The sequence below is a fragment of the Telopea speciosissima genome, chromosome 8, assembly GCF_018873765.1.
Source record: "Telopea speciosissima isolate NSW1024214 ecotype Mountain lineage chromosome 8, Tspe_v1, whole genome shotgun sequence".
Taxonomy (NCBI): Eukaryota; Viridiplantae; Streptophyta; class Magnoliopsida; order Proteales; family Proteaceae; genus Telopea; species Telopea speciosissima.
Window position 1 is genome coordinate 15,446,535 of NC_057923.1, and position 26,156 is coordinate 15,472,690.

General features: G+C 39.9%; 1 protein-coding gene across 3 annotated transcripts in view; it reads right to left on the minus strand.

Moving 5' to 3' along the window:
• LOC122671912 (dnaJ homolog subfamily C member 16) overlaps positions 1-17,303 on the minus strand; it is a 65,854-nt gene extending 48,551 nt beyond the window's left edge. Inside the window, exons 1-10 of one of the 3 annotated variants that reach the window (XM_043869395.1) lie at positions 16,988-17,301; positions 16,814-16,883; positions 16,356-16,398; positions 14,425-14,502; positions 14,215-14,299; positions 14,009-14,091; positions 13,780-13,837; positions 7,903-8,013; positions 7,091-7,148; positions 6,822-6,918 (exon numbers count right to left, since the gene is read on the minus strand). In XM_043869395.1, the coding sequence (XP_043725330.1) occupies positions 6,822-6,918; positions 7,091-7,148; positions 7,903-8,013; positions 13,780-13,837; positions 14,009-14,091; positions 14,215-14,299; positions 14,425-14,502; positions 16,356-16,398; positions 16,814-16,883; positions 16,988-17,180 (876 nt within the window). In that variant the 5' untranslated portion in view covers positions 17,181-17,301. Of the gene's footprint in view, positions 1-6,821; positions 6,919-7,090; positions 7,149-7,902; positions 8,014-13,779; positions 13,838-14,008; positions 14,092-14,214; positions 14,300-14,424; positions 14,503-16,355; positions 16,399-16,813; positions 16,884-16,987 lie in introns of all 3 variants that reach the window. The other 2 variants (XM_043869398.1, XM_043869396.1) reach the window with 2 other exon arrangements.
• Positions 17,304-26,156: the final 8,853 nt, after the last annotated feature.

Here is a 26,156-nt window from a genome sequence, read left to right on the forward strand (position 1 = left end):
CCTTCCACTTTCCATCTGTAGATGTTTCCTGCTAATTTTTAGGAATCGAAACAGAAAAAAGAGAAAATACAAAAGCACGAAAAGAGGGAGAAAGAGAACTATAAGAAACAACACGAGATATGGGATGTAAAGTGCAAGTCCTAGTACCTTTGCGATGAGCAATAGGTAGGTCGGAAGAAGAGGGATTACCAGGAGATGGAGAATCTAGATCTGGATCCGGCAATTGGATGGGTATTGGTGCTAAAGTGGATTGCAGCTGCCCTCTGTTGGTTCTGCCCCTTGTATAGGTGAGTATGTTGGAGTTGTCAATTCTCTTCTGAAATTCACCAATAGTTCTCTGGACTGGAGTCAGCTCCCCCTGAATAGGAACATTAACAATACTATTTTCTATGGTCTCCCCCAGTAAAGGATTCCCGTTAGGTGAGGGAGGAACAGCCAGAGGAGGTTGGGCATTGATTAAAGTAGGATGGGCAGCATCCAAAGGAGGCTGGGCAGCAGTCAAAGGAGGCTGGGCAGCAGCCAAAGGAACCTCCAGTGGAGGAATCTCAAGAGACACATCTTCACTAGAACTCTCCCCCTGAAGAAGTGGTGAAGAATAATAAGAAAGGGTCTCCTGGTTGGTAGGCGATGATGTACTAAAATACCCTACTCTACACATAATTTAGTAATAGAAAACAAGCAAAACATTCAATTAATAGCTAAACAACTTAAATAAGAATCAGAAATGTTAAATTGATACATCAAACTGTTTAACAGTGTTACAACTATCATCACATAAAATGACTTTGAATCACGTATTCAGTCCCCGCTAGTGTCACATAGTCTTCCCATGACATAGTGTTGCTGTAATGTTGCCTATAGTGCTCCACAACAAGCATATAAGAGTTCTGTCGAGTTAGGTAAGTAAATACATAGATGGGTCATTTCCATGGGTCAACCTGAGATCCGAGATCTCGCCGAGATGTGTCGAGTTTTGTCGAGTTAGGTAAGTAAATACAAAGTAGAAGGGTCATTTCCATGGGTCAACCTGAGATCTCGACTCGAGATCCGAGATCTCGCCGAGATATTGCACTTTTATGTATCGTATGCCATTTTGTCTCGGTTTCTCATAAAACCGAGACGAGAGCCAAGAACTCGCCTAATCGAGACAAGTTTTAGAACTATGATTACGCCCCATAGGAGCTTTGCCCTTATCATCAACACGTAAGGAAATAGTAGAGCGAAAGGTGTTGCCTATAGAGGGACCCTGTCGTGAGGTGCTAGTGTTTATGTAGGCCAGCTTGAAAGTAGAACCCAGCTGTTTGCTTGAAGCTAGTAGCTCCTCTGCTTTTAAGGCCTTCTCAAAGCAATCTCGAATGTCTGTAACTTCAACCACCCCAATTGCCCTGTTGATCTCACTTGTCAAACCCAACCTGAATCGTGAAAGCATCTGGATGCCCTCCTCTCTAATGCCAGTGCGAGAAGAAAGTGTATCAAATTTCTTCATGTACTCAGATACAGTCATGGTCCCTTGGCGTAGGGAGTTGAATTGATCATGTAGCTGAGACCTGAAGTGCCTTGGCAAGTACTTCTTACTCAGGTCGTATTTCATGTCTTCCCAAGTACTGGGTGTTGTTCCATTAAAGTCCATCTCCCTTTCAGTGGTCCTCCACCACTCACGTGCTGGTCCAACAAGTTTTGTACAGACTAGCTTCATCTTCCTCTCTTCAAACAGATCATACCAGTCAAAATAATCATCTAGGGCAGCAAGCCATCATAAAATACCTGAGGGTCATGATCACCATCAAATTCTTTCAGCTTAAGCTTCACTTCTGATTGTCAGTGTGGCGCCGATTAGGACCTTGATCTCCAGTGAAGTAGGATCTCATATACTCCTCAAAAGTAGGCAGTCAACCTCTATTTCTGTCCCGGTCTTCTCTTTCTCTGTCTCTGTAACCTCTGTTTCGATCTTTGTATTCCCAGGAAGGCTCACGAGTACCTCCGATTCTGTCCCGACAATCTTTGTAGTGATCTTTGTCATCTCTGTCATCTCTGAATCTGTCCCTGTGATCTCTGAGTCCATCTCTATGATCACCGAGTCCATCTCTGTGATTTCTGTAACCATCTCTGTGATCTTTGTAATCATCTCTAGGATCCCCATCTCTGTCAGGTAGCCTCTGTACCACCGAATGAAGCTGGTACCTGTCTTCATCTATGGGTAAATTGTTGTCTCTGTCAAGGGGACTCTCTGTTCTTCCAATTGTTGCAATCTAGCCATGATTGCATCAGTGGTAACCTTTTGGGCTTCAGTTGCAGCCCTTTGTTCAGCAGCAAACTTCTGGAACATCTTGATCATTGCAGCCATGGATTCAACCATCAGCTCTAATACCACTTAATGTAGCTCTAGATAGGAGAAGGATCCTATTAGAGGCCAAGCAACAGGATCTCAAAGGGGGCTGATGGTTCGAATGGGCAGAATTAGGGTTTTTAGGTCAATTTCTAGAGTTAAGCTTGGGGGAATGGGGTAATTCTTATATGATTTTAATAGGCAGGTTTTAGGGAGTCTAATAATGTAGGTTTGGATGATGTTTAACCAAATATTTGAATTTCAGAAAATTAGGGTTAGGGTTTCGGGTTTTGAGTTTTAGAATTTAGGCTGAAACTAGGGTTTTTAATGGGATTTTAGGGCTGGGGTTCTGGCCGAGTATCACTGGCAGCGAGAGGGAGATTCAACTGTAATTTGGGCTGAATTGGATGGCTAGTTAGGTCAGGACAGGTTTTAGGTTGATTTTAGGTTTTACAGAGAAGAGGTGGAATTAGGGTTTAGCTGTTGGGGATGGGGCAGCAAGCTAGGTCGAGCGCAAGGTTTATCGTAAGGATGTTATGTCTGAAATTTGAGGGGATTTGACTGATAAAATAGTGCTGGACAGAACTTAGATGATTTAGGTTTTATGGGAATCAATTGGGATGGGGCAGGTTTGGGATGGAGGAATAGAAGAAGGGGATGAATGAAACTAAATAACTAACTTACTGGTTGAAGAAGATCTTCAATGGAGGAAGCAGCTCTGTGATAGAACGATAGAACCACCTTCCAACTGTAGAGAATCCTCCCAGCCTTCACGGCGTAAGGAGTCGTAGGAAATCCACCAACCCTTCTTCCTTGATAGAACCACAAGGCAAACACTCACAAGGAGCAAAGGAGCAGCAGCAATGGCAGCCAACAATTCTGTTTCGTTTTCTTTCAAATATTCAACTGTGGGGGAGCCTCCCACGATTTACTTTATTTATAATAAAGGCCAAAGGCCAAAACCTAATAAAACTTAAACACATCCTTCAAAAATCGTGGTAGGGTGTTTCTAAACATAAAATAACTTGAAACTTAAAGTAAAAAGACCTAATTGTCCCTACTAACTTAAATTAAAAGACACTTAACTAAATCACTTAAATTGAACCAATTGGATGCAACCAATTTGAATCGGTTCAATTTAAAACAGAAAAATAAACTAAGTATGAAACGGAAAAATACTAGAATTGCAAGCCTAAGCTATGGCTCCCAAACTAAGCCCTAATTTCAGGACTTCTTCTTCCTACGGATGTGGGTACTTGGTGCTGCATCACTTAGGTTGGTAGGCGACGACGTACTAATAGGCCCTACTGCCTCCCCCTGCTCTCACTCTCCCCTCCCCTCCCCTCCCCTCCCCTACAACCAAGGTACTAAAACTCGGAACTCGGTACCAACTCAGTCACTTGAAAAAACGAGTCGAGTCGAGATCTCGCCGAGTTGGTGCATTTTTTTTTTTCAACTCGAAGCCTCAACTCGGTGGGTTTTAGACCTAGTTTGGGTTTGAAACTTGGCATTCAACCTATTTTAGGCCATTTAAACACAATGGCACTATCAGATTTTGCAAAAACAAAGTCCAAATAGGAGTTATGTACCGGTCAAACTTAATTTGGTGTGCATGAATGCTGTCAAAATCACTCTGAATGAAAATATTTTCTTGGACATCAAAACAAATGAATATTTTACTGCACTTTTGGTTTTTAGCAATGTTTTACCATATTAAGATTTACGGAATTTTTAGATTTGAGAAAAACCCCAGCATTAGAAAGTTGAAAATTGCACCTACCACCGAAAATCCAATTTTGTTCTTGAACTGGGGGGTTGACTTTTTTTCCTTTTGGAATTTGATTTTTTAACTATTTTTATTGGATTCAAATAGGGGGTATTTGCTTATTTATGAATAATATCTTAAGTAAATGAAATACAAATGATATTAGGCATAAATAAGTGTCTGTCTTAGTTCCTGGCCTAAATAAGTGTCTATATACCATGGTTTGCATGGATAGGTGTCTGTATACCAAGATTTTCCACCAAGATCTCGAGATCTGGCACTCATATAAAGGAGTTTAGGTCGAGATTCTCGAGATCTCGAAAACTCGGCAAGATCTCGGTGAGATCTCGGTCGAGTTGTTACACTTTTGCAACTCATATGCCAACTCGTCTCAGTTTCTCCAAAAACTGAGAAACTCGGCGAGATCTCGAGTTCTTGAACTATGCCTACAACTCAGCCCCACCATGCTCCCCTGCCCCCCAGCTCACCCTCTCCATCTGCAAACCCCACCCCACAACCCCTCCTTTTCTCTGCGCCCCCACCTCCTCCTCTTCCTTGAGCGCCTATCCCTCATCCCTTGTCATCGCCCCCACCTTCCTGCCCCATCCACGCCTGCCTCTGCATCTCTTCTCACTCCACCCCCACTAGCTGGACTTTAAAGAGCTTAAAAACAAATAGTGTATGATGGCTGACTCTCTCGAGTCAGATTAGGTGCAGTGTTATCAGATGCAATTACAGAAAAAAATAAAGAAAGAATCCCATTACCACATACAGATACAAACATAAGAGTAGGATTTAAATGAATCAAATTTTGTCACGTAGTCCATATGATAGACTTTGTCGAAGGGAGGAAAGTCTCATGAAAGAATTATTAATGTCAAGACCAAAGAAAGAATACAAAAGACGACACAACTCTCACATAATGAGTTCTGGAGTGGGGCGGGGAGAGATGCAGAGCAGAGGCGGGTGGGGATGGGGCAGGAAGATGGGGGCAACGGCAGGGGTGGGGATGGGAGCACAGGGTTTCAGCAAGGGATGGGCGTGCGGGGATGAGGAGGGTGTGGGGTGGGGTTTGCAGACAAGAGGGAGGCAGGGGAACATGGTGGGGCTACGTTGCAGGGGAGGGGAGAGTGAGAGCGGGAGAGGGAGCCCTTCCTCAACAACAAACCTTCTCTTCACTTCTTCTTCTTCTCCAAAAGACCCGTCGCCCCCCGTTCAACAGAGTTTTAATTTTTTTTCTTTAATCATTAATCTTTGCAGGTCTGAAGACCCACAGAGCGGTGGCAATGAGGGTGCCAGAGCCAGCGCTGACCTGCAGCCGTGGGCATGCTGCTGCGGGTGCAGCCAGCTTGCACAAAGAGGAGTGAGAGCATGTGGGGTCATCGCATACGGGCGAAGGAACATCAAAGGGTGTGGCGGTGGGTGGAGGTGGTGGCGGAGGTGAAGATGGGATCAGGGATGGGAGTACAGTTGAGAGGGGCAAACTTGGAAATATGTTCAGTTTGGGGTAGGACTAAGCTCACAAGGAACCCCAAACATCACTTTTAAAACCTGAGGGATACCCCAAACGGACTCTCCCTGTCCTTTTCTCTCCCCCCCCCCCCACCAAAAAAAAAAAAACATAAAACCTCTTTGACAGATCACAAGCTTGCTGAACCCGTCACACATGTGGCCAAATACGTGTCCACATGTTTAGAGTCTTTAGACACAGGATTCACCAGGGAGAGTGGTGAAGCTGGGTAACAAGCAATATGCCAATGTACCTGGAAGCACCTTCTTTCGAAAAGGAATCAGTTCTTTCATTTGCATTGCGTGGGGAGGGAAAGATTGAACTTAGGATCAAAATGTCAATAGTGCATCGTTGATTTAGGATCAAACATGTTAATAGTGCATCAGTGATTTAACACTTTTCCTTTTTGATAAAATTTTTCACTTTTCCTCCCCATCAACACCCACCCCCCCAAAAAAAAAAATTTAAACCTGTGGACTGTGGTGCCTTGAAGAACCTTCCTTAGTTAAACAAGTCAGCTTCCATTTGTACTGCGAGGAAAAAGATAAGTTCATCTGCAGTCCTTAAGACCTCAGAACCATCCTCAAGGCCTGCTAAGTAACCATAGCGGCATGACCACTATGTTTAAGACAAAACACCCCAGCAATACAAGATACAGTGATTAAAGTATCTAAAGGAATAGGATATTGGAAACTAGAAATTCAACGCTTTTAGCTAAGATTTCTTGCTGATAGAATGAGTAAGACACCACTATAGCCTCAAGCAAAGGGGTTCTATTTCTCCAACAAGAATACAAGATACACAGTCATCAAGGTATCTAAAGGAAAAGGATATTGGAAACAATATATTCTACACTTACAGTTAAGAATTCTTGCTGCAGTAGCACCAAGTAAGACGCCATTCTAGCCTCAAGCAAAGAGGTTATATTTCTCCATAAAGTAGATTCAGAATGCAGGAAGATGTAGGTTGTAGCTAACAAAGGCACACACACACACACACGAGCACACAAGTGCCAAAAAAGAAAAAATCTAAGCATCCTTACCACAGAGAGAACGTATATTAAAAAATATTCTTGCACAAGAATCAACAATTAATGCAGACAACAGAAAAAAGCATGATGACATAAACAAATTTGGCAATAAGACTAAGCAAAATAGATCGACAATACACATCAGTAGTGAAGTTCCTTGGAAAATTAATTTATGAAGCCTAAAGATTACCAGTGATTCTTTCGAATAGTATAGAATGCGAGGTAACCCAAGTACAGTCGTTGCAAACCAGTCAACAACTGCATCTACCAAGAGATCTCCTTGGTACCTATTATCAAAATCTCATAAGTTAATCTGATGTTCAGTGAGGAATGAAGATCACAAGTTTTTCTTGTACCAAAGGGAAAAATTACCATGCAAGCTTTCTCATGAGGTACTCAAGAGACGTTTGAATTTTTACTATTTTGCAGTTTACATACAAGAATCCTTTTGAAACTCACCTAAGAAGACAAGATGAACTTCGACATCCTGGAGGAAATACAACTAGTGAAGGAAGACCTGTGCAAATATCAGAAGAAATGAACCACAAGCAGGGAGAGGGAAGGTAAGGGGAGTGTCAAGGAAAAAGAAAGGTAAAAGTGTAAATTTGAAAGCATGATTAACAATCTGATGATGTTTTGAAGAAAACAGAATGTAAGAAACCATAGACAAATAATTCAACATGTTTTCAAGCAAAAAGCAATAAGGGATGTAAGAATACTTTCTTCTATGAGAATGCCCAATGTTTTTCTTCATTAAATTGGTTATCTAGGTGAACACTTATCTTTTCTTTTTCTTTTTCTTTCCCTTTTTTTATTATTTGGGGGGAGGGGAAGGGGGGAATAATACGCAAACCCCTTTTTTTCTTCTTTTTAAAGCAGAACCTACAAACCACACTATAAAAACTTAATGTCTTCCTGCCATATACTTGCAAGAAGAGATATTTTCTTCTCCAATACTGAGTACGAATTGAACCCTTTGATCAGGATACTTCGAGGAAGCTGTCTTTTCACTTACATTTTCCAGCTTCCTCCAAAAGTTAAGATCACTCATAACTCATAAATACAGATGTGAATAAGATGTGTCAAGAAAGGTTCTCTCCTTTTCAGCATGCAGATGTTCCTAAACTGTAAAGCTGAAATTTAGAAAATTTGATTCTGCTCTATGTTAGCACCTAGCACATATAAGCCAGATGAGCCCCTTGCCCATAGTTTACCAATTCAACAATGCAAGGTCAAATTACAAAGAAACAAGCAAAAAGTGAAACAACTACCATTTCGAAAGAAGGGTTGTCCTGTGGTCCTCGTCTCAGCAAGGTAGGAAGCAAGCTCAACTTCACCAAGTTCCACTATACCAGTGCCAGCAACTCCATCTAACAAACCAGCTGAATGTACCAAAACCATTAAACATATTTTAAATACTATTCAGGAGCTCAGTAGAACACTGTAATGACAGGAGAAAAACAATTAAAAGGAGGGGGGGTACACCTAATGTTCCTAATGTTAGGAGTAACTGCCCAAGCATACTTGTCAAGGCGTCGCTATGGCATCCAGGCTCTTTCTTGGGTCCAAGGCAACAGCACGCCTTGTTGACACTTAGTTTACATTGACTTATATTTATTGCTTTGCACTTAGTTTACATTGACTTATATTTATTGCTTTGTTTTTTTATGAATATGCTCATAGTTATCAAGGCAGCAAGGCGACCTAGGCATTGGAGAGGGTCCAAATTCAAGGCGTCCATGGTGACCAAGGAGCCTGGACGCCTTGATAACTATGCATAGGATAATATTATATCCTATGCTTTATTTATTATAAGTGGGCTTTCTCATAATAGGTAATTACTAGCATAATTATGTCATATTGCATTGATATGGCTTCTATGTTGCATATAAGATATAAAATTATTATTTCTGTTGAAGTACTGTTCACGTGAACAGTGATTTGGTTGAGATGTGTGTCTTCTATTTTCCTAGTCCTAGTTGGAGTCCTAGTTTCTAATTATGTCAAGTCCTAATTCTAGTATAAGTTGTTAGTCTTAGTTTCAGTTTGAGTTGTTAGTTCTAGTTTTTTTCCTATTGTAACTTGGAATCCTATCATGATTAGAAATTCCTAATCTGATTAGGAGTTCCCTTTTCTATTGTAATTTGAGATTATTAATACAAGCATTATGAGGGAGACTGATTAAAATAAATTTAACAGTTCTCTCCTCTTCCTCATCTTCTTCTCTTTCTCTCTTCTTCCTCCATTTTCGGTTCTGGTTTTCTTCATCTATACTCTGTAACATGGTATCAGAGCATTAACCAATACCTGATTCTATCCTTGATTTTAGCCGGTTTGAGAGTCGTTTCAAGTTTCACTGGTTTGAGGTGAAACTCTAGCATAGTTGTCACGGCGTCACGGCGATCCAAGTCAGTGGAAGGGTGTCGACCATGTTTAATTTTTTATTTTCTGTATTTTTAATGTCATTTAGTATGCTATAATATATGTCCTATAACATCAAAAATCAACATGAAAGTGTACTACACTACTACTAATATACTATGCCACTATGGTTTAATTCATGAAAGTGTAACTAATATCCATTAGTGTATATGAAAGTATGAAAAATTGAAAATATAGATTAACCTGTCAAATAATTGAAAGCAATAGTAAAAATCAAATGATAGGCTAACCTGTTTACTGAAGCTTGATAGCAATAGTCTTTCTTCAGTGTGTGTGATTTGGAGCAAAGCATCTAAGCTATTAAATGGTTTAAAAAAAAAAATTTTAATCTAACTTTTTTTTTGATATGCCAACATATCGTGGTATGGCGTCCATGGCGACGCCATGGCGTCTCCATGGAAGCCATATCGAACGATATATTTACATCCACCATGGCGTAGCTCGATATGCCACCTCTCCCAGCGCCAGGACGCCATGGCGACGCCATGGCAACTATGAACTCTAGTTCATAAAAAAAAAGAACTAGGGTTTCGTATGTTGAAGACTGAAGTATTGTATGAAGAATCATACCTGATCGATTGACTCAGCTACTTTGAAGTTTTTCCTCTGTTTTTGCTTCTGCTGGTTGCTATTGTGCATGTCTTTTGCTACTACTACTATACTGGTTTCCTCCTGTGGTTCACGCTGGAGATTTCTAGATACGATTCTTGGTTTCCGCTGCGCGACTGCTAAGGTTGAAGACAGCCTTCTCTTTCATGATATGGTCGATATCTACTTCTGCCTTGGTAGTATTTGGTGGTTCAATCTTCTAGTGAGAATAATTTCTGGGTTCGTGTGATTTGATGCATTTTTCATAGTCTCTATTTGATATGCTTCTTTGCAGTACTGCTATGGTTCTTTGATTTGTTGCTTCGATTGCTTGTGAGATTTGCTGTGGTTCTCAATTGCAAGCACATCAATCGAGCTTTTTCTGCTGGTTGGACGCCTATTTTCTGTTATCGATTTGCTTGCTTGGTTCCATTCCTGCAGCTTGGTGCTAAAGATGGCGATGTTGGTTGTTTTTTGACTCTTCGAATTGGTTTCGTCACTGTCGATCAATTGTTGCTGGTTTGTTGTTATCCTTAACATTATTGATTTCCATGTTTACCCTCATCTCTATCATTATAGCCTTTCCTTTTGTCCTCATTACCTTTAGTCTCAGGCCCCTATGTTATCCACTATTGCCCCTACACTTTACTTTTACAGTTTTACCCAATCTTCTCAAGTTAATTACAAGTTACCCTTATTTTTTTTTATTATTCCAATTTTATGCCTCCTCTTGCTTTATTATTACTCCTTATCCTTATTTCACTTTCAATTACACGTTTACCCTTTGCCTTGCTTTTGTTTTACTCGGATTTCATCTAAATTACAGTCATGCCCTTCCCATTAAAATAATTATGGTTCTGCTATTAACCCTTGCTATTGCCACCTGTGTACTTGGGTGGGTCCACACCAAACCCAATTGGGTATTTTGACCCAGTTTTTGCATTACTTGGGGAATGCAAGAGTGAGGGGAGATTGGAAATTATTTATTGGGATCTTGTTGCAGGGGATGCTGATTATTGGTGGTCATTATTTGTCCACGTGTAATGTTACACGTGAGGGGGTGGAGCTAATGGATGGTGATTCTTATTGTTGATTGATTGGAGACCGTTATTGATTGAGAGATTCTTAATCTGCTCGTACTCAAGTCATCAGCTCGTATCATCAGGATATTACCAGTGGGTCGTAGCAACCTTATGCTACACATTACCAGTGGGCCGTTGCAACCTTATGCTACATATTACCAATGGGCCGTAGTAACCTTATGCTACACATTACCAGTGGGCCATAGCAACCTTATGCTACATCAGTGGGCCATAGCAACCTTATGCTACATATTACCAGTGGGCCGTAGCAACCTTATGCTACATATTATCAGTGGGTCGTAGCAACCTTATGCTACATATTACCAATGGCCGTAACAACCTTATGCTACACATTACCAGTGGGTCGTAGCAACCTTATGCTACAATCGTGGTTTTTGATAGTGAGGCTTTATGCCTTTTTGCCCCTGCGTGGGCTTTGATATTACGGCTTTATGCCTTTGTGCCCCTTTTGTGCGATTGATGCACGGGGTTTGTGTGATTGTGCCCCTTTTGTGCGCGGGGTCTTCTTCTTTGAAGATTTACTACTTGCCTTCTTTGTGAAAGGCCTATGGTGTTACTGCTGCTGCTCTGCTGTTCTGGCATTCGTTTTCTCTACTGCCTATATTGTTGATCGTTGCTGATTGGGTTTCTTCACCGCAAATTTGTTCTCTAACTTGTGCTACCGATGACTGCTATGATATGACCTGATAGAGTTTTCTCCAAGATTCTACACTGATGTTCGTGATGCTTCTCCAACGTGCATGTTTTTCAAGGCTCTATTTGGACCTGCTTTTCGTCGAAGTTGTACCAAGCTGGGTCTAGGTGATTTGTACGCTCCAGCTTGAGGGGGAGTGTTGAAGTACTATTCACGTGATACTGTTCATGTGCACAGTGATTTGGTTGATATGTGTATCTTCTATTTTCCTAGTCCTAGTTGGAGTCCTAGTTTCTAATTATGTCAAGTCCTAATTCTACTGTGAGTTGTTAGTCTTAGTTTCAGTTTGAGTTGTTAGTTCTAGTTCTTTTCCTATTGTAACTTGGAATCCTATCATGATTAGGAATTCCTAATCTGATTAGGAGTTCCCCTTTCTATTGTAATTTGAGATTATAAATACAAGCATTATGAGGGAGACTGATTAAAATAAATTTAACAGTTCTCTCCTCTTCCTCATCTTCTTCTCTTTCTCTCTTCTTCCTCCATTCTCAGTTCTGGTTTTCTTCATCTATACTCTATAACAATTTCTATATTACATATAGTCATATATACTGAACGCCTAGGGCACCTAGGCGAATGCCTTGTCGCTTAGGCACCTCTCCAACGCCATGGGTCGCCTAGTAGCCTTGACAACTATGGCCCCAAGGATCACCTAATGTTTGAAACTCCATGTTTGGAGTGCCTCAACTAGGATACCGTCAATCAAGTGGAACAGAAACTGTATTTTTACCAAAGTAGCCCCATATAAGTACAACCTGAACCTTGTAAAATTTGGATATTTAATGGAGTCATTCAATGTTAACCACTTAAAAGAAATTTAAAATTGTAAATAAAAGAAACCAAAAAGGAGGAGGTCTCGCTGTTGTTGTTCATACCCTCCAATTGCTTTCCAGCACTGTTAATCTCGCTGACGAGCAGAATATAAGAAGAGGAGGTCTCTCTCTCTAAGAACAAGATCAGATAAATGAGGACTTAGCATAATCAAGAAAGGTCAGGTGAGCCTTTTCTGCTCATATGGACTGTTTTTCTTTTAGTTGTCATGATTTTCTTGATTTTTCCTTTTTCTTATTTTTTATAATTTTCTCACAAAAGTTGAGAATGAGAATAATTTTCTCGATTATTCCTTTTTCTTATTTTTGTCATTTTCTCGCGAAAGTTGAGAATGAGAAATTTTCAAGGATACTATGGCGGAAGAACCTACCAAAACACTGTCAATTGTTTCCCATATATTACAAATCCATTACCCATAAAACTGGCCAAGGTCAATAAAATATATGAATAGTTCAATTTTTTTTTTTTTTTTTTTTTTTTTTTTTTTTTGGGGGGGGGGGGGGTTGCAATGGGCAAGACAAGGAGATTGTTGAAAATTCAGACACTAGATCTGTGGCTTCTTCACTGAAAAATGAGAACATAAAAAGAACAGGAGTATGAAGGGCTGTAGTAAACCTTTTTTTTTAGGCTCTTGAGAAATGTAAGGTAATGTGTGATTAAGAGCTTCTGGTTTTCTTTTTCTGGTAATCAAAAGTGTTTAGCTGGGGATGCTTTTGTTTGTTGAAAGCCTTGGTGGAGGTTCCTTTCTTCGGCTCCTTTCCAGCCTCTTGTTGGAGGATATGTTATCTCCCTCTTTTGTCTCTCTTTCTTAATAAATTTATTATCAACAGGGGGAAAAAGGGAGGGGATGGGAGAGTAGATGCCTGCAAACCCAAGCATAAGAAAAGGAGGTACAGTTTAACAACATACACCAACCAAGAACATCTACTGATGCACAAAAGTTCATGTAACAATTGAACCATTAAGGAATGGGTCAATCATATACTTGTAACAGAAAGATTGATCTCGGCTCCTGTATCCTTTTTGGGAATCGGCTTTTTAGACAGGGTTCATAAACTTGAGAGTTAGGCATATATTGAAATTAGCTCAGACAAAATCAATCGAAAGAAGGGTTGACGGTTGACCTAACATTTGGAAAACTCAACCACATTAGCCCAGACGGATCAAGCCAACCCAAAAACAGCTATTTCAGATGAAGTTCTATTGCACTGTCTTCAAGTAAGTGAGTTAGTTCACTCAGAATTTTGACAGACAAATGAGTTCACTCCCCCCAAAAAACAAAAAATCTGCATTTTTGTCTCTAAATGATGGTTGACCAGTGGTATGCTACTGTAGTCCATCTTTGTCATAAACAGCTCAAAAATTGCATGTATTAGTAGGAAACCAAATAAAAGTACTAATTAGAGAAACAGGAAGTAGGAATTCGGTTAGAACACCATTATATTAATTACCATGAACTGATAACCACATAAGAAAGACAAAACACATACCAATTCTTTTCCAGTCATTTGAGAATTGCGCACAGCGAGAGCTCCCAGATGAATAAACCTGAGTACCAATTTCAACCAAGAGTTCAATAGTGCACAAAGACATAAAGATTCATGAGTTGAAGAACTAGTTAAGGGAATAATAAAATAATAAGAACCATTGAAAACTAATTTAATAGATGTGAATCCAAATTAAACTAATATGGTATGTATCATTAGTCTGTAAATATACCTGAATTAGCCATGCCTTGTTTCTCCCAATAGTAGTTTTGAAATCTTCAGTTGTGATCACATTAAAAATATCACCTCCAGTACCTAATATAAAGACAAGGTTAATCATAACTCCATGTTTTTTCCACCACAAGAAAATTAAACCAAAACTGACACATATATATCATCAATGATGTAAAAAAGGTGGGATGGAGTATCCTATCTAACCAGAATTAGAAGTATCTAAAAGTGGAAGATCAATTTCTGAAAAACTTTTCCCAAGATATTTTCCTTTGACCTTTTCAACAACATCCTACAACCAAGAAAATGAAATGAGCATCAAGCAATAATATGACGAGTGACAAAAGATTTAAAAAAAAAATAGCAAATAAAATAACTAAAATGCAATAATCTTCATAGTGGCTGCCAGAAACTCACAAGTTGCTCATCAATGCCAAAGTTGTCGTAGTCACTCTTCCACAACGGATTGGTCAACAGCTCAAAGGCATAGCGGATCTACAAAGATCCACACATAATTTGTAACAGTGAAACCATTTGAAAAAAAAAATCCACAGACACAACAATAATCTGAGGAAAATCACATGTAGCAACATCCATCATTTCAAACTGGATATATCATCTCCAGAACAACTGCATTGCTTCTATAACATTACAAAAATCCTCTTCCTCTCTACAGGGAATGGGTTTGGATTGATATAATGTTCGGAGGTAAGAAGATTTGTGATTCGGTCGGCAAGCTTGCCTTTTGTGCCGCTATCTCCCACATTTGGATGGAACGCAACCTTAGAAGATGGACGTCCAATTCCCGCTCTTTCGACAAGATTTGAAATGCCATCTTTTTTTATGTATCATCTAAAGTTAGTCCCCTCCCCCTCTCTGATGTTAAGGATACCCCAAGGAACAGGCTCATTGTTGTCTCCTGGGGTCTTCCTCTTTCCATTTTGCGCCCTAGCTAGCCTTTAGCTTCAGTTGTTTGCCCTCGGGCTTGTATATTCCTTATCCTTTCTTCGTAATTTAAATTTTTATTCATCCAAAAAAAAAAAAAACATTACAAAAATCAACCTATAGCTGTCCAAAGATTCAATAAAAGTTTTAAGAACTTTATAGCCTCCATGCCACATCTCAATGGAGAGGTGGGGACAAGATGTAAACTTTTTCCTGAATGAACTTTTAAAGAATTCTGCGTTCAAATTTTGAAAGGTTTCCTTTTTGAGCAAAAGTGCTTTCAGAGTCCCTCCCCTTCTAGACACTGCGAGAAAGATAAGCCCATGAAATCATAGTAGTTTCCACATTATGCAGGTCCTGTATCTTACAGTTCTTATGCTCACTGGAATTTCTCAATCCCTCCTTATTACTTCCTATACAATTATGATCTGCATTAATTATAATGCAATAAAGTGTTGTTTCAATGATCTTAATCCAACAGTTAGGCCTCATACCCGAAAGAAATACAGGTTTTTATTTCACATGCAGAGGTTTTTCTTTTTCTTTTTTTCACGATCAAAGAACAGAATAGAAGAAAAACAACTGGAATTAGGCAGCAAGTTTTTTCCTGGGTGATCAACAGTTTTGGATAAACAAATGATCTGAGGGTCATCATATCAAATCTTATATTCTCTAGAGCACATTCTCAACATCCCTTCCATGGTGTCAGCAGAATCACTTCCTTAGACAACATATATTATTGCTATGACTTCTTCTTTTTTTTTTTTCTGTGGGGGGGGGGGGGGTGTGAATAAACATTATTAAAGAAGGGGGAAAGAAAATAATGCAAACACCCAAGGGGGAAAGAAGAAGAATCAAAACATCAAACAAGCAGGAAGGCAAACTAAATGAGCCTAATCTGCAGACCCCAAGAAGAGACTATGTGATGATTCCTAGCACTGTCAGTGCCCAAGACCTGGAGACTATTAATCTTTGTTGTAACATCAAAACTAATGGAGCTCCAGATCTGACTGAAAGACCGAGAAGAAGAGGTCCAGCAGCGCTTATTCCTCTCCCCCCGAATATGATAAACTGTTGCACAGAAGACCATTTTGACTGTAGGATCACCAGCAGAATTATTCTTGAAGTTTATATTAATCCATCTCTATTCTGTCTCCAAGGTATGTGAAGGACTATGAGTGGGCCAACAGTTTCTAAGCACACCTTTCCAGATATGCAAGGAGAAGGGGCATCTGACTATTAAAATTAATATACAGAAGCCATTTTCTTCAAGGAAAACTTTTAAATTTTTACTTGTAGATTCAGAAAGTTTATACAAGCATGCAAAGTGATAATTGATCATATGATAGCAGTCATTAACAGACTGCCCTAAAAACAGGTTGAGGGGAAAGAAATTTACAAACCTTGATAAAATCAACTGTGACAGGGATCTCCACACCCGAGTTCCTGTAATTTTTATAAAAACCAATATAGCAACAAAGAAAACTAGTTTACTAATGAACTGATAATATATTAACCCTTTAATTTGCAGTAAAAGCATATCACATCACCAATAAAAACCAATTTAGCAACAAGGAAAACTAGTTTACTGATTAACTTAAAATAACATTACCCACCCAGTTAATATGCAGTAAGAGGACTACAACCAGAATTAAGGTGGTCCTTTATGATTCAACCATGACGAATTAATCACACTTGATTAGGGAAAAGTGTAATTACTGGAAATACTTTAGGGGTAAGAGTTCTAGGTCGTGATCGTATCACCACCGAAACTATTAGAAAATTATTCTAAAATATCCCAACCCAACAAAATAGAGATGAAGAAAGTATACGAATAAACATAATTTTCAGAACAAATTACCATCTGGCCGAAAGCTTCTCGTAAGCCTCCTTGACTTCTTCTATGGAACTATCCCTCTTGATACCGAGAACTGCCAAACAAGTGAATCAAAAGATTTTATTTTTTTTAAAAAGACAGTTAACTCAGAGTCTCAGGGAGACCCCAAAACGTGTGAGTGCACAAGAGGGAACTGACCGTCGTAATGAGAAAGAGGGAATGAAGAAGGTATAACGACGAGCTGAAGGAAGACGGCAAGGGAAAGGAGAACAAGCGGAACTGAATAGGATTTGAGCAGCGAAGCTATTGAGGTCGTCGCCATACTTTTTGAAACCCTGGGTTTGATGTTCGCTAGGCCTGCTTGCTCAATCGATCTCTCTAACAGTCTCATTCACTCAGTCACATAGATAGGCTTCGACAGCTTCACCAGTTGCATTGCGATTTCTATTTATAGTTTGCTAGATTTTTTTTCGCAAGATCGCAAGCGGGAGGTTGGGATGTTTCGGAAACGACCGTTTCCTTTCACCCTGACACAGTGACACTCCCCAGCTACAGGGAGGGATGTGCGATATCGAATCAGACCAGTGGTCCAGACTCCAGACGACTCCTGAAGTTGGCTCGACCGGAACTCGGGCAAAGAGAAACTGCCCCCTTTTTTCTATGTAGAACTTGGAAAGCTGATTGATTTCTTCTTGCGAAAGAAATCTTGTCCAACGTGCATCCAACGGCTAGAGGAACTCAACGTGCGTGTCCAGCTGTTCGATGTGCACCGTAGGGGCTGACGCACTGGAGGGGATTGAGCTCCTCTCCAAGGAGCCCAGCGCCCAGGGAGTGCCAAAGGGGCATCCAACCGTTGGGTTGTACCGCACATATCCCGATGGCTGATTGGGCGTGCGTTGGGATGTGTGCGACACAGCCCAGCCCTTGGATGCTCCCTTGGACACTCCCTGGATGCTGGGCTCCCTAGGGAGGAGCCGGATCCAGATCCATCATCCTTTCTTCTGATGAATTTTTTTTTTTGGGGGTAAGAGGGGGGGGAGTCTGGATCCTCTCTAATGAGGAGTTGGCTCCTTCCTAGGGAGCTCAGTGCCCAGGGGCATCCAAGGGTTGGGTTGTGCCGCACACATCCCTGTGAGTGCCAAGTCAACCATCGGGATGTGTGCGGCACAGCCCAACGACTGGATGCCCCCTGGGTGCTGGGCTCCCTGGAGAGGAGCTCAATCCCTCTAATGAAGTATGCGCCCAATGAGTATCCAACGGTTGGGTTGATTAGGCATGTGTCGGGATGTGTGCCTACACATATCCCGATGCACGCACAGCCAACCCAACCATCAGATGACTCATTGGAGAGGATACTAACTCAGGGATTATCTCAACTACTCACCCATCCATGATCGCCATTATCGTCTCCAGTTCCCATGCCCAGTACAATGGTTTGGTTCCTGTCATAAGGGGCTAGAAAATGATGATCTAAAAGTATAAAGAATACAAAATGAACTGAAAAAGACCACAGTCGGATTGAAGAATCCTACTCACTTGGTATATCAGATGGAGAAGGTTTTTTTTTCCTGTAAACCCTAATTTTTTCCCTTTTTCTTGACTGTGGCCCTCACCTATAATCCCTTCTCCATCTGTCGAAGAAATATTTCGTGCAGGGCCGATTTAATGAGGGCCGACGCTTTGAACATTACCATCCACCATCATTTCAGTAATTTCGTTTCTTACTTTCACCTCATTGTACTCTTCCTTGCTCGAACACATTGTCCGAGCGAGGTTAAAACGTCATTGTCGTCTCCCTATGAGAGGAACTAGACCACTGTACCGGACAGGGAAACGGACAGGAAAAAATTCCTTCCCCCCTGGTTTCGTATTTTTTTGGTGTTTCTTAATTCTATAAAGACGGGAAAACTAATTGAACAATATAGGGCTTTGAAATAAGTGTTACACCCGCACCCGAGAGCCTATTTGTTTATTATTTATCCTTGTGGTGAGTAGACTATGCTGCCTTGTTTGCCGGTGTGGCTTTCACCGTGATGATCAAATGGTAGGTTACTAAACCTATTTTATTGCTTGTTTACTTCCTCTCGAAGTCCTTGAGGTGTGGGCCCAAGCCCGAACCTTTTTGATACTTTATCTGCCCTTTCTACTACATAGGATGTAGGGTCTTATGTGCATCCGACCCTGCATCCGATGCTGTTGTCGTGGCTATTTTGAGTGAGACCTTATATGGGGCTCATATGCCTTTTATCGAAGATGTTGTTGGTGCCTTGTCATGGTTGACTATTACCCTAGCCTCCCTTTTATTTTGATGACCTCTTAAGTGGACCCTTAGACCTAAGTCATGCCTAAAATAGGTTAATGTACTTTAGACATTAAAAGACCTTAGCCAAACAAGACCCAAGCTTTATTCTAAAATGAAGCCCATTGGGCTCAAGTTGTGTCTTAATGGTGTTTAATTGAGTTTAGGTGGGTAATGAGTTTAGATGGGTAACATGTTTATGGTTCATTAAGAGACCCTACCCAAACAACACCTAAGTGGGCATTTAAACTACCCTACCCAAACAAGCCCTAGATTTATAGCTAAGAGGCCCTAGCCAAACAGGCCTTAGTAAGGCACATCTATAGATATGAGAGCTAGGGCTATTCCTTAGTCTTTCTCTTTTTCTTTCCTAACCTAATCGTGAAAGAAGAGGAGAGCTTTGAAGAGAGGAGGCAGCAAGGAGGAGAAGAAGGAGAAGAAGGAGAAGAAGGTGGGATCGGCTGCTTGAGCTTAGATCTACAAGGAGGACCTCTTGTGTATCTCAAATCAGATAGGCCAAGAACACTCTTGCCTCTCTCCCTTCTCTTTTCTCTTTTCGGTTGAGCTTGAAAGGCCCTCCATGTCCTTCTTTTTGAGCTTAGATGGCTCACATAATTTCAGTCTTGAGTTTGGGTTTCCTCTTGGAACCAAATGGTTTACCCTAAGCTATGTTTTTGGGACTCCATTAATGTATTACAGTCCTATAAAGACCTATATTTGACCTCTTGCTGAATCTATTTGATTCTAAAGCGTCAACCACCAAAGAAAACCCCAAATCTGAATTTTTGGAGCTTTTGATCCTTTAAATCCCTCAATCTTTTGATGATGGGTGCTTCTAAGACCTTAATAGACCATAAGACACCCCCTCCCTAGTCCCTTGGAACTTAAAGAACCAAATGGGGCAAATCTGGGCTGTTAAAGACCTTAAAAATCGCACTTGGGTTGCATCGGAGGCAGAGCTCTGTGTGAGTCCGACGTTGCCTCTGATGTGGCCTGAGCCTGCAGTGAAGGTCGGACTCAAGGTCGGAGGCAGATCTCTGCTGAGTCCGACATTGCCTCCGACGCAGTTTTCAAGGCTTGTAACTTATGTAAACTGTGGAGCTTCTCTATGAGGCTTCCCCTACACTCTCTCACACTCTTATTCACTTCCATATGCACCAACATATGTGCAATGGAGTGATTTTGAGAGGGAATCGTTGCGCTTATACAAATTCTATTTGAAGTAATTGGTGAGTGGGTTTGGGTGACTGTCTGAGCTTGTTTACTATTGCTTATTTATACATTTATGAATTATATTGTGACATTATCATTCAAGCATGATTGCATATTTGCATTTATTCTTATTCTTATTCGATGATGATTGATTAGGATGATATGGATTTGTGTTGGGTTACGGTGCCAGGAAGTACTGGCACCGGAACCCCCGGATTACGTGGAATTGTATATTGCATCTCATTCTTGCCTGTATGCGCCGTGTTGTGCTGGTACCCGGGTGTTAGATGGAATGGGATGTTGACACACCCAGATGTACTTCTCAACACGATAGGATTCATGTAGTATATCTGTGGTTAGGCTCAGTTTCCTATGCTACGACCCTTACCAACAGGAGTTTAGGTGTTGGGTAGCCAGAGCACCTGCTGCCTGTGGAGAGTTAGAAAGGCCAGGCCAGGGGTAGTAATGGTTATCGGGGTCTGCCTCTGGGTGGTGATGACTACGACCGGCGCAGACTCCATAGTAATAATTGAGGTTGCATTGTGGTGAGAATGGAAGGATCCACAGTGTCTTCTCGAGTTATTGCAGTAGCATATACCCATTAACTTAGCATTGTGTGGTAGGTGGTAAATGAATTAATAATGGCATGCACCATAGACTATTTGTGATTGTGTGATTGTGCATCCCCTTTTCTCTCTCACTAGCTCGGTGGAGCTAACCCTCGTGTACGCATTCTTTTTAGATTTTGATGCAGATGATTACTGTGGAGCCAGAGACCATGATTGAGAATCATGGCGATGGTTACCCATGATGATTGTGCCTACGGGCTGTACTGTTACTTGGGATCTTTTCCGTTTTGTTATTTTTGAGAGCCTTGTGTTTTGTATAAACTTTTATGTTTTACCTTTTTGGTAGCTACTTGATGGTCATAGGAATTTTATAACTATGTTATTTATTATCATTAGCCAATGAACATCTTATAATTATTTCATTTACGCTTTCGCAAACTCTGACCTATCTTGGAATGTAATATTCCTTTGTTTTTCGCACTTTGATATTATTATATTTTAATATTGGTTTATGACTGTGAGTTGGCCACTGTATCGAGATCTTGGCGGTGAGGTGGGATGACGCGTGTCACCCCAATCATACCCTGATATTGTACTTTATCCCTTTGTCGGGATATGGGTGTGACAATAGAGGATGTAAATGGATATTCGTAAATCCGTATTCGATCCGCGTTCGTATCCGTTTAGGAGAATCCGAATCCGTCCGAAACTAATCGGATACGAATATGAGAATCCCCCTATCCGACCAATTATTATCCGATTGGTTTAGCAGTCCGACGGTAATAAAATATCTGAAATATAACTCTGTGTTTGTCTATCCTTTTAAGTTACTTTATTGGACATTGTTATCTTATTATTATAAATTTATAAGTTAAGATAATGTGATTCTTTTTCTAGATTTGCTATTGGTTTATATATATTGTTTTATGCAACGTGATACATGGATTTACATACTTATTAAAAAATCAAAAGTAAAAAACGTAAGAGAATAAAAGACTAAGAAGAGTAGAAGAAAGGGTAGAACTGAACTCTCAAGTCTTAACCCTAACCTTCATCATAAAAACGGTAACTATGTCAATGGATAGTCGAAAAATCGTATTCGATCCGTATTCATATCCATTTGGGAGAACCTGTATTCAAAAAATCACTATTCGAAAATTATCCGAATCCGTCTGAAAATTGATAGGATATTATCCGAATCCGTCCGAATATAATCGAATACGAATATGATAATGCCACTATCCGACCGAATTCGATCCGTTTACATCCCTACTTTGAAATGCTTACCAAAACGTGTCGTCTTCACTAAATACTTCTAATCATGATGTGGCAAATTTTTTTTTTTTCTTATGCAAAACCATTTGATAGATAGTACATGATATAGATTAAACACCTATTAAATGTTAGAGCATAATTCAATCCATACCCTCCTGCGTGCATATTGGCATGGATCTCCATACATGCACAGAGTACTCCAATCTCTAATGTGCATTGTCCAATAGTAATGAAGTTTCAAACTTAGTGACAAATTTTGTTTGGGCTGAAATTTCACATGTGAATAGAAGAGTTTAGAGGGTAGTCCATATAAGTTGGGCCCATTTGTTCTCTCAAATGGCGGATTTTTGGGCCACCAAAAAGCTTATGAAGGTGGGCTGTTTAAGAAAGTACTACCCATTCTTTTTTGTTCCCTATTACTCAAAAATACATGGGTATAATTTAATAGCAGCCCACTTTATAAGCCTTTTGAATAGGCTCAAATATCTACCACATGATGAATTAGATAGAAAAAAAAAAAAAGGCACACTTAGTGCACGAGGCTCCCATCACTGCGAAGTCTAGAGAGGGTCAACATATAGGCAGCTTTACCCCCGTTAAACCAAGGTCCACCCTCACCACATGATGAATAAGATAGGACATTAAATTATAAACCAGTGGATCGAAAGATCACATACTCATGTAAAACTTCAGCTCACATAGAATTCGTCCAGCGACAAAATAGAGGTTTGAAAACTCAAGAATATGGGAGAGTAAATTACCACATTGTCATTTTATACGGGCACAAGAAAGATGAGCTACTTTGATAAGCTTATCAAAGTTGGGCCACTTGCAGACCTCATTTTGTCACCCCAAAGGCATGCATGATGATAATGAATAGTTACTTAAGGTAATCGGAAAAAGGCTGATTATGTCCAGAAGAGATTCATGCAATTTCAATTACGTGTAGAACCACTAGGGTATAAAATGACCAAAATACCCTTTATAAGTTATTTAGATGAATATATGATCAATTACTCTTTTAAAATCAGGTTTTTCTTTGAATAAGATGGGTTTTTATTGTGAAAAATCTTATTGCCAAAAGATGACTAAAAAATGGTTTAATTTCACCATTATTTTGGAAAAGATTTTGTTTTGATCCAGTGGGCCAATGTTGGAAAACGAATTCCTTCGACTGAAATAGATTTTAGGGGCAAAGTATATAATATGCTACAAAAACCGGGTGAGCGGTGTAGCCAAGCGTACGTCGTGCATCTTGAGCAGCACTCATTGGGTTTCTATTGTAACCAAGGTTCGAAATCCAGGTATCGGACTTGAGATCGGTCATGGCTGAAACTTTTTTGGATCGGGATTGGATCAGTCTAAATTAGTCGGGATCGGTTAGAAAACCCCCCAAAATCGTTTTTTTATGGATCGGATCATGTATCGACCAGAGTTGGTGGGTGTTGTGATCTTGGGATCAGATCGGCCGATATTATCTGGATCAGATTGGTCAAAATCGATTGGTATCGGTCAGTATCGAAACTAAAAAAAACTTAAAAACTTCGAAAAAATAAAAAAAATTCAGTTGGTCCGCCCGAGTTGGGCAATTCAATCAACGATCCAATCAAACCTTATTGTATCGGTCAAATCTCGGGATCGGCCTCGACCAATACCGATCCGATCTGATCCAATACCTCAAACCATGATCGTAAATTTACCGATTAGTTTCAAGGTTGTTGTTCAATGTGTTTGTGCCGCGCCCATCTCTTGAATCACCCAATTTGGAGTTGTGGTTCAAAAATTATGATTTTCCAAATATTTCAAGGTTTCTATTGAGTGGTTTGAACCAAGTCGAGCTGAACAGATTCAAGTCTAGACCATCGATTTTAGACATCGATTTTTGGTTTCTTAAAACGAGTATGACTCCATTTTTTCAGATTTCTATCACCCATAGGTCTTGGATGGCGTCTAAGCTTTTGAAAGCTGATTTGGACACTCTTATTTGAGTTATAATCGTGTTTTGGAACCTCAATTTTGTTATTGGTGAAATCTGATCTCAACTTAATCTAAAAAGTACTGATAATTCTTTCTCAATATTGATGGTTTCGTTCGTCGATGAGTGGGCTGGGGGTTTGGGGGGTGGGGTCCTCCCATGAGTAGGGGTTCGAGGGCGACAGTCCCCAGGCCGAATGTTTTTTAAGGGAATTGTTTATATTGGGGACAATTTTGTACTTTTAGGGTTTAGGGTGTTTCTATATTATACTATGCGAGATGCTATATATATTGGGAATTAGGGCTTGTATTTTATTCATTAAAAATAGTGAAAGCTCATCTTATTGTTCAACTGTAGATGTAGTCCACCTTGGGTGAACCACGTAAATCTGTGTTTTATGTGTGTGTGTGATCTCCTTCTTCAATTTTCTTCTACAAATCACTATTATGTTGCGTTATTACTTCCTAACAAATTCATGAATTAACATGAATCAAATCCATTTTTATTAGATTTTATTATTTTGCCCTGAATTATGAATAATGATCATTACTTGTCTAATTCTCACTCAAAATCCCATGGTTTTGAGCGAGATAAGGTTCTTTTCGTAGCTAAAGTGGCAAAGAAGCATTCCAAAGCTATAAAATGCCAATACTATTCAACCAAGAACAATTTTGGATGCATTTGGATACTATTTGATCTTTATTAAATATATTTTATTTTTCTTTTGTTTCATCAATTTAGTTGAGTTTTGACCAAGGCTCTAACTTTTTATGTGAAGGTAATATAATTCTATCCCATAATAGGTTAGCTCTCACTCTAAACAGCTTTCATGCTAGTCCAGGTATTTCTCTCCAAGATAGCCTTTTTTGTGATTCGAACCCGTGATGTGATGTCTGGCTCTAATATCAAATGTTAGGTACTTGATCGATACATCAAAAGCTTCAAAACTGATGGTACGTGATAATTCAAACCCTTAAATCTATCCCATACTAGGCTGATCCAATCTAACGTCCATTCACTAGAATGGACCCCATTAGGCACATAATATCACTCTTGGCGTATTAAGAGTTGGAAGTAAGGATATGTTATATGTGTTGCTTCAATAATGTTTTTGAAATTAAACGCATCAATTAATCGGAATCTTTTTCGGAATCATGCATTACTTCAAATCAAAGGAAAGGACGGAAAACATACAACCTTAATGTTATTGAAATTAAAGTCATCAGTTAATGGACTACTTCTGCTTTGTAAACAAAATCCAATAACACAAGTGGTCTCTTTTTAAGTAATACATAAGTGGTCTCTCCAATCCCTTAATGTAACTACAGTGTGAGCAATGAGGGACAAGGAAAGTTGTGCTATTAGAGAGACAATGGTAGTGACACAAGGGTATTGAAACAAAGTAAAGAGGACAGAACGAGGAAGTGAAACAATGGTAGTGAAACAAAAAGACAATGAATAGAATACCGGAACAAAGTAAAGATGATAGAAGAAGTGAAACAATGAGCATTGAAACAAATTAAGAGACAAAGAATAGAATACTTGAGCTTTAAAAACTAAGTCCAATAATGAGAGTGGTAACTTCTTGCGGAAGGAAGTTGTGTTGCTCAAAAGAGGGAGAGCGGCAAATGACTAAAATTGTAACCCATCGATTATAAAGGAAGTAAATCAAGGGTTTCACAAGTATGAGCTGCAGAAAAGAAATGAATGGTGGGTCTAACTCAAAGAATAGTAGCAGATGAGAGAGGAAGAGAGCTATGGGTTTGGCAAAAGGGTTTGTGTGAGATTCGAATAATCGTATTGACCTATTGTCACTGTAATAGCAATTTGGATCCTCTACTACCGAGCTGCCCGGTAGGACCGTGCTGCCCAGACACGGTATTGAGCGCAAAGTCCGCCTTACCCCTGCCCAAATGCCTGTCTATTAAATGGGATGTAAATTGTTTGGCGGTTTCTATTAATTAAATGTTATTAAATGGACAGTGAGATTCAAGGAATACATTCCAAACCTATTTTTGTGTATGCACTTCGACCTTT